The following is a 9016-nucleotide window of genomic DNA, read 5'->3' as shown; positions in this document are numbered from 1 at the left end:
TATGTAATTTTCAGCTGAGTCCTTCAAGCTTAGTAACAGGGTAAAAAAGGATATGGACTTGGAACTGGAAGAGCTGTCTTTGTGTAACCTTTGATAATTAAATCAAAATGTCTAAGAATCAAGTTTATAATTTCTAAAGGTCGGCAACATTTCCTAACTATCAACTTCGCAGTGTTGCTGAAGCTCAAATGATATTCTATGTAGGAAAGTCTACGGTAGCAACGTCTATAGTTACTATGAGGCCGGGTAATTTAAACCGAACAAAAAATATGTTTCTAAGTCTTCCTAAAGACCTCAAATATGCTACTGTATCAATGAGCAGCTTTAAGACACAGGCAAACGAGATTGGAACAGAAACACGGCAGAAGAACCTTAAGTGGATGGAAAACATTCGTTCATTCATTCATCACGTTTATCCAGCATCTACATTTATAACACGCTGGGCGTGTGTGAAAAATAGTGATTAAATAAATTCAAGTCTTTCCTTCAGAGATTTAGTACTTTTGTGTATATTAATAAATAGCAAGCTGCCTCATTTCAGATCAAACTCTCTTCCGCATCAAAAAATAAGATGTCCTGGACCCGCTTCAAATTCGCGCGCGCTGTCTCTTTAACGCGTAATAGAATTCTGATTGCATCGATCACAGGTTCGTAACCCTCTCCCAACCATCGGTCTCCTACCTATCTCGGTTACTACCCTCCTTCAGGTTATCAAGCCGGGGGAAGCTCAGGTGTTAGCAAACGCTGGCTTTGCTGTGTGGCGACACCTGATGCCGGGGCGTCCGGCTTGCCAGGTGGCGGAGGTCCGGCTTTCCGCGGCGCGGGCGCAGCCTCGGAGCTCGGCTGGCCACGCCTGGAGCGCGGGGTTGGACTGGGGCGCCGTTGTTGTAGTGACCGGGAGGCGCTGCCGCTCCGGGCGGACAGTTCCGGGCACCGCACGGTCCCCCTTCCTACCCCGTCCCCTCCCTCCCCCCGGTTCCCCCTGCGGGCAGGAGCCGGGAGCTGAGCGCTCCCCCATGGCCTCCTCCCCGGTAAGGACTGGCTGCGGTGCGCCTCCCCGGAGCCGGTCCCGCGGGTCGGGGAGCCAGGTCGGGGCTACACCCGCACCTGGCGGGACATGGAGGCAGGAGTCCTCAGCCGAGTCCCGAGCCGAGAGCTCCGCGCCCCTCGCCCCGGGGCGCCCGCGACTCATCCCTTGCCTCCGGGGGGCACCGGCAGCGCCGAGCCCTGACGGAGCCCCGGGCGCTCCTCCCCGAGTCCCCGAGCTCCGACCGCCCCGGCGGCCCCATGGTCCCCCCAGAATTCTCTTAGGGTTTCCGTGGAGCGCCTGCGTCAGAATCACCTGGGAGGTTTTTGAAAAGTACAGAAGCCGGGGGGTCCCGCCTCGCACCTGTGACCGCAAGCCTGCGGGCGGGGCCCCGGAACGTGCATTTCAGTCGCTCTGCCCAGGTGGTCTGCGGCGGGCGCCCGCTTCTGGGCAGCGCTTGGCGGAGATTCCGCCGGCTCTGCGGGCGGAGGCTGGTGCTCGGCGTACACCCCAATATAGCTGCGGCCGCGCGTGCTTGCTCGGGGCGCTGCTGCTCCCCACAACCCTCCACCGATGTGGCGGTTCCCGGGCCGGCTCCCGCGGGCGGGGACCGAGCTCCTCTCCGACCCCCGCACATTCGAGGTCTGCACCTGCTTTCAAAACTTGACAACTTTCCTTCCCAGGAGGACCCGGTTCTGGAGCGTTACTTTAAGGGCCACAAAGCTGCGATCACCTCTGTGGACTTTAGCCCCAACGGCAAACAACTTGGTGAGTTTTCTCGTGTGTGTGTGTGTGTGTGTGTGTGTGTGTGTGTGTGTGTGTGTGTGATGAGACGCTCAATCGGTGGGAACCCTTGCCGCCCGTCCACGCTGGGTCCCCAGGAGAGCCACCTCTGAGGATCTATATGGGTGGAATCGTGTTGAGAACGGCCGAGATGCAGTCGGAGCCGGAGTGGACCCGAGCCCAGGGTCACCTTGGTGCTCCCGGGACCCCCAGGCCCCGCAGGGTCGCGCACAGGCCTGGGCCGGGCCCGGGCCTGGCCGGCCGCTGGCGCGAAGTCGCCGCCAGGGGGAGGAAGTGGGAAGGGGAGGGGTTTGCCCTCGGCCCGGGGAGGGTGGGGTGTTGCTGGCTGCAGAGTTTGTGAAAAGTTGTGAGGCAGGCGGGAGGAAGTGGGGAGAGAGGACTTGGGACTGCACCGGAGGCCGTGCCCCGCGGAGGTCCCAGGTGACCCCCAGGAAGCCCCCGCGGCTGCCGAGGAGCCGAACGCCTGCATGAAAGGAGGGACCTGCTCGGAAGTTCGCTGCTACCTGAGCCCGGAGCTCAAGCGTCGGGTCCCGCAGCCTTTCCCCGGCGCGCGGTGACTCTGGTGGCCGCGTCCGCGCCCCAGCCATGAGGATCCGGATGGCCGTGAGGTGGACGTGGGCAGGCAAAAGCTGCCTGCTGCTGGCGCTTCTCACAGGGGCCTACCTCCTAGTGGAACTCTCCGTCTCCACTTTCCATGTCTCCTTGCGAGTCGGCGGTGCCCGGGAGCCGGGGTCAAGACAGCTCTCCGAGCCGGGGAAGAAAGCAGTGGATTTGTCTCGGCCGCTATATGAGAAGCCCCCTGCAGATTCCCATGCCCTTGGGGAGTGGGGGAAAGCCAGCAAGCTCCAGCTCAGCGAGAGCGAGCTGAAGCAGCAAGAGGAACTCATTGAGAGATATGCCATTAACATTTACCTCAGTGACAGGATTTCCCTGCACCGCCACATAGAGGATAAGAGAATGTATGAGTGTAAGTCCAAGAAGTTTAACTATAGGAGACTTCCCACCACTTCTGTCATCATCGCTTTCTATAACGAAGCCTGGTCGACCTTACTTCGCACCATCCACAGTGTTTTGGAAACTTCTCCCGCAGTCCTTCTGAAGGAGATCATCTTAGTCGATGACTTGAGCGACAGAATCTATTTGAAGACACAGCTGGAGACTTATGTCAGCAATCTGGATAGAGTCCGCCTGATTAGAACAAACAAACGGGAAGGGCTGGTGAGGGCCCGTCTGATTGGGGCCACTTTTGCCACTGGCGACGTCCTCACTTTCCTGGATTGTCACTGTGAGTGCAATACTGGCTGGCTGGAGCCACTTTTGGAAAGGATTCATAAGGATGAAACAGTGATCATTTGTCCTGTTATAGACACCATCGACTGGAATACTTTTGAATTCTATATGCAGACTGGGGAGCCCATGATTGGTGGGTTCGACTGGCGTCTAACCTTCCAGTGGCATTCTGTCCCCAAACATGAGAAGGACAGGCGTAAATCGAGAATTGAACCATTCAGATCGCCCACCATGGCCGGAGGACTGTTTGCGGTCAGCAAGAAGTATTTCCAGTACCTCGGAACTTATGACACGGGGATGGAAGTGTGGGGAGGTGAAAACCTGGAGCTGTCTTTCAGGGTGTGGCAGTGTGGAGGTAAACTGGAGATCCACCCATGTTCCCACGTGGGCCACGTATTCCCTAAGCGGGCACCATATGCTCGGCCCAATTTCCTACAGAATACTGCTCGGGCAGCGGAAGTCTGGATGGACGAGTACAAGGAGCATTTCTACAATCGAAACCCTCCAGCAAGGAAAGAAGCTTATGGCGATATTTCTGAAAGAAAATTACTACGGGAAAGGCTGAGGTGCAAGAGCTTTGACTGGTATTTGAAAAATGTGTTTTCTACTTTGCACGTTCCAGAGGATAGGCCAGGCTGGCACGGAGCTATTCGCAGTATTGGGATCTCTTCTGAATGTTTAGATTATAATGCTCCTGACAACAACCCCACAAGTGCTAACCTTTCCCTATTTGGATGCCACGGTCAAGGAGGCAATCAATTCTTTGAATATACCTCCAACAAAGAAATAAGGTTTAATTCGGTGACGGAGTTATGTGCAGAAGTTGCCGAGCTAAGAAAGCATGTGGGAATGCAGAATTGTCCCAAAGATGGGTTTCCTATCCCAGCAAACATTATTTGGCATTTTAAAGAAGATGGAACTGTTTTTCATCCCCACTCAGGACTGTGTCTCAGTGCTTACCGGACACCCGAGGGCCGGCCCGATGTTCAGATGAGAACTTGTGATGCCCTAGATAAAAATCAAATCTGGAAGTTTGAGAAATAGATGAGCATAACAGCACTTTGGTCTGGAACTGACAATAGCTTCAGGGGAGTCAGCCTGCAGAGAGCCTCAGTGAAGATTTATTTCATCATCATTCACCCAGTGGTCATCTGCAAGAGCTCTGTAAAAGCGGTGGAGCGTTTTGGTTAAAACAAAACACGGAACCTGGGTGCGCAGAGAGCTGTTGTTTAATATTTCAAAGTGCCTTATTTGGGGTTGTTTTATTTAAGAGCTTTGTCAATATGTTCTCTTACTTCTTAAAGAAGTTGACTCGACTGTGACTTGAGATACACAAAACATTTAAGTGCCAGACTTAATATTAAAGAATATAAAAGTCCAAGCAAAATGAGGGATGATTTATGTTGATGGGTAAGTTCACTGCACATCTCATTAAAAAGAAAAAACAAAAAAACTCAGAAATGTGCAGTTCAAGCTGTTGCTATTTTTGTTGTACATAGAATTTGAATTTCCTTTAGTCAGCATGTGAAATTTTAGGTTTTGTTTAGTTTTTTAATTCTAATTTTCTGTTACTCAAATAGAAATCAAGGAAAGTTACTCTTCAGGAGAAAGGCCTGGTTTAGTTATATTGTCACTGGATGTGAATTGGAATTGAGTTTAAAGGTCTTCCTAACATACAGACATCTCAGAAAAATATACCCACATCTGAATGAAATGGAAGCCGTTTACATTCCACACTTTACCAGCTTGAGCTATTAGACTTAACTGCTCTTTGTTGATACCTCAAATCGCTCTGATTTCGTAAGCTGTCCTCCCTGTGAACTTGTGTGTGTGTATGGGGTATTTTCTGATTGCACTTCCTTCAACTTTGAATGTATCAGAGAGGGACTCATTCAGAATACTGTGCTTCTCTTTGTTAATGCTTAATCACTTTAAGTAAACGCTTAATAATCACTTAAAATAAACACAATAGAGGCCAACTGTGTTTACTGAAACGTGTGAAACTGAAAGTGGGCCCTGTTTGACAAAGTCAGTGCAACTCTCCTACAGAGTTCTTGCTGATGAGGACTTTTAAGGGTTGATCTTAAAGATTTTCCAAGGGGAAGGATAGCTCTCTGCAACGGTAGATGGGACCTTCCAGCTTCTTTTCTGCACGGAGCCCCAGGCCTGGTGCTTAGATAGCTGTCAGTAATTGTGGGTGAATGAATGACTGGCTGAATGAATGGCTTAGCCAAACAATGTGACTTTGGTAAGTCCTGTGATTAAATGACTCCTTTTGGGCCTCAGTTTCCTCATCTGTAGAATGTGGGTGCTGGAGCAGGTCTTGAAGATTCCCTCCAGCTCTGGAATGTCATGCTTGTACATTCAGCAACCTTGCAATCTCTACAACACATTTATCTCCTCCCTGCTAACGTAGATAATGTTGTTGAGCAATGGTCATTTCAGGTATGAAGCTGGAAAAAAGAAATGATTTTTGAAAATTAAGTGAGCTGAGCTCATTTGAAGTGGTTTATTTTGGATTGAGTGGAAAGTTGTGGCCAGTGTTTGTATTCATTTTATTTTGAGAATTGCTGAACCAATTTTGTTTTTTACTCTTTAATCTTTCAAACTCTGAAAGGAATCTTTTGGGTTAAGAATATTAATATTTTCCAAACTAATTTATGTGAGAAGTAAACATACTTTTAAAAAGTTACTTTTACTGTTTTTATTCCCATGTTATATCCAGAAATCAATCACAGGCTGAATTCAGAATTAAATCTTAATTAGTTCATTTTGGTGTAGATTTGTGAAAAAGACATGCTCCGTAAAGGTTCAGTCCACAGTACTCAGAAGTTGTTTTTGGTGTCTACTTGATTAGTTGGAGAGTAGGAACTTGGCAAAATCTAAATTTAAGAAAAGTTTTTAGAATAACCTTTTCAAACTGTAATATTGCTTTGTATATTTTGTTTCTCTTTTGTTTCTTAAAAATGTGTTAATAATTTTCATATGTTATGTAGCAAAGAATGGTTTAGATTCTATGTGCAATGTGCATGACCTTGGGTGTAATTTAGGAAGAATTAGTAATAGTGCTCTGAATTGGTTAATTGGCAGCAAATATTCTCCTAAACCCACCCTCACCCCTTACTCAATCTGCCTTTTGGTTTTTAAAAGTCACTTTTCTCTTTTTATTTATTTTTCTTGTTCTTCTTGCATGCTCAGTCGCTTAGTCATATCTGACTCTTTGTGACCCCATGGACTGTAGCCGTTCAGGCTCCTCTGCCCATGCGATTTCCCAGGCAAGAACACTGGAGTGGGTTGCCGTTTCCTTCTCCAGGGGATCTTCCCAACCCAGGGATCGAACCTGGATCTCCTGCATTGGCAGGTGGTTGTTCTTAGCCCCCTATCAGATGGGAGCGCTAAGATTGATATATTCTAGATGTATTTATTGGAATTATTTTTATCTTAGAATCTTTCTGCTCTCATCAAAAGAAAAAGGGAGCATTGAAAAGTAAAGCACTGAATTCTTTATTTACCTTTTGCCTAAATTGCAGGGTGTGACCCATTCATCTTTTTGGAAGAAATTTTAGGCTCGTGTTTTATTTATATCAGTAATTCAGAATAAGCGGGTGGTTCATTCTTCGTAATAATGTAGGTAATAGAAGAATGAGACTTTCACATTTTCATATGTTGACATTTCCAATTTAATTCCTAAAATACACTGTAAAACTACAAGGTATATATTGATTTCTTACTTCTAATTTATTGGTACCAAAGCTCTTTTGCTGTATATAATTAACAGATCTTTTAAGTTAATTTACATGCTTAAAAAGTTTTATAAAAATTTGGTAGACAAGAATTTCAACTTTAAATGGTCACTATGTTATTTAGTATTCAATTCTGTGAATAGGTTGACTCTAAATAGTCTTTTTTAGCAGCTGCTTAAAAACAATGATAATCTAGTCATCTACAGAGTCTGTATAACTCAAAATAACTTGTTTGTAAAAGAAAATTTGTCTGTGCACCCAGTAGTAGGCTCTTGAGTATTCATTATATGTTAGCAAATCAAATTTTTCTTGGTTGATGGAAGGTTATTTTTCAGTTGTGTAGTTGATTTAGGGTCTCAATTTTAGTTAATGAAATACTTAGTTTTGACTTGTTTGTCCTTTTGAATTGGTGTTTTAATAATGTTATGAAATGAGCACAAAGAATGTTGAAATTCAGATTAATCTCTTTTGAACAATGAATTTTTTGGTGTATGATGAGCAGTTTATGAGCTTTTTCCTTTTGTTAATGATATTTGCAATATCGATTAAGACATTTAAAATAAAACATATGCCTAACTATTTTTGCAAATGGATTCTGATGGTTTTAGTCTCTGGGATCACTCTTTCTATGTACACATTTATGGATGGTAATAGGAGTAAGTTAAACTTGTTATCATTTTACTTATTTGACAAATGCAGACAGTAGAATATTAAAAAAAGTTGAAATTCCATGTATTATTTTGCAAAGTGTCAATTAACCAGCAAGGATTCTGTAGTGGTTCTAACACCGTTCATGCATTAACTGTATAAACAAACTGGAAATGATCAGAAATCTCTGGCACAAATTGGGAGCACTGTAAAAGGAACCAAGTGGACACGTGTGCACATTAACACATCCGAAACCCTGGGCCGAAAAGAAATATGTCTGCCCTGTAAACTGCATAGCCTCACACCTCCCTCAACCTGTCTGTATTACCCCGTCCCTAAGCACAATTCCTGTCCACCAGTAGTATCTTTCTTCCTCTTTTAGTAATCCTTGCCAAACACCCTCCACTCCTGCTAATCCGTGGCATGACACGTTGCCTGAGCAGCACCAGTCTCAGGACTCTGCCTTATATTTCAGGTGTTTTGCAGCCTTATTTAAGGTATATGTAGTCAACTTGGCTTCCCAGGTGGCTCATGGTAAAGAGTTCACTCGTCAGCACAGGAGACGCAGTATACAAGGTTCAATCCCTGGGTCGGGAAGATCCCCTGGAGGAGGAAATGGCAACTTGCTCCAATATTCTTGCCTGGAGAATCCCATGGACCAAGGAGCCTGGTGGATTACAGTCCATAGGGTCACAAAGAATCAGACACAACTGAGCATGCATGCACGTAGTCAAGCTAAATATATTTTCACTGATCTTTTGGTTTTTTCTTTTATGTACAATTTAAAAACTTACCCTAAACATGTGTGTTGTGATCTTCCTAATAAGGAGTAATAATAATCTTGCTAGTAAGTTTCTAAGTGGCTGCAACCCGATGCAAATCATTTCATCTCTCTGTGTTTCAGTTTCATTAACATTAAAAAAAAAAAAAGACTGGAAAATCTTTAGAGTCAGAATATTAGTGGTTGCCAGGGCCTGGAGGAGGCAGGAATAGAGACTGATTACTCATGAAGGTGGATTTTTTGGAGAGTGTGATGATGGTGGTGAGAATGTTCTGCGATTAGATGGTGACCGTGGTTGTGCAACTTTGAACAAAACACTGCATTGGACACTTTAAAAGGATGAATTTGTGGTCTGTGAATTGTATCTCAGTTAGAAAAAAACCAAAAGGTTAGGGGAGAAAAAGTGGCTGGAGAATTTCACGTGTCTCAGAAAAGACTGCTCTTTTTCTCTGTTCTTCCGTGCATGGTGGTTTAGTTGCTAAATCGTGTCTGACTCTTGCAACCCCATGAACTGTAGCCTGCCAGGCTCCTCTGTCCATGGGATTCTCCAGGCAAGAATACTGGAGTGGGTTGCTATTTCCTTCTCCAGAGGATCTTCCTGACCCAGGAATCGAATCCAGGTCTCCTGCATTGCAGGCAGATTCTTTACCGACTGAGCTATGAGGGAAGCCCATCCATGCATACTAGACTTTAAACCAGCTCAGTGGTATTTGTTGTTAATGC

At 45.9% G+C, this 9016-nt stretch overlaps 2 protein-coding genes across 4 annotated transcripts in view; both read left to right on the top strand.

The window, feature by feature from the left end:
* Nucleotides 1–907: 907 nt before the first annotated feature.
* POC1B (POC1 centriolar protein B) overlaps nucleotides 908–9016 on the top strand; it is a 99322-nt gene continuing 91213 nt past the window's right edge. For all 3 annotated transcript variants that reach the window (XM_065934184.1, XM_065934183.1, XM_065934182.1), the window contains exons 1-2: nucleotides 908–1031; nucleotides 1711–1795. In XM_065934184.1, coding sequence (XP_065790256.1) covers nucleotides 1017–1031; nucleotides 1711–1795 — 100 coding nt within the window. In that variant the 5' untranslated portion in view covers nucleotides 908–1016. The remainder of the gene's footprint in view (nucleotides 1032–1710; nucleotides 1796–9016) is intronic.
* GALNT4 (polypeptide N-acetylgalactosaminyltransferase 4) lies at nucleotides 2178–7441 on the top strand. Its single transcript, XM_065934186.1, has one exon. The coding sequence runs from the start codon at nucleotides 2417–2419 to the stop codon at nucleotides 4163–4165; it is 1749 nt and encodes a 582-aa protein (XP_065790258.1). The 5' UTR covers nucleotides 2178–2416; the 3' UTR covers nucleotides 4166–7441.

Source organism: Muntiacus reevesi, chromosome 4 (assembly GCF_963930625.1).
Source record: "Muntiacus reevesi chromosome 4, mMunRee1.1, whole genome shotgun sequence".
NCBI lineage: Eukaryota > Metazoa > Chordata > Mammalia > Artiodactyla > Cervidae > Muntiacus > Muntiacus reevesi.
The sequence above is the reverse complement of the archived record's forward strand: the minus strand, read 5'-3'. Positions and strand labels throughout refer to the sequence as shown.

Coding starts and splice junctions, on each gene's coding strand:
- GALNT4 (XM_065934186.1), top strand. CDS start 2,417: ATGAGGATCCGGATGGCCGTGAGGTGGACGTGGGCAGGCAAAAGCTGC.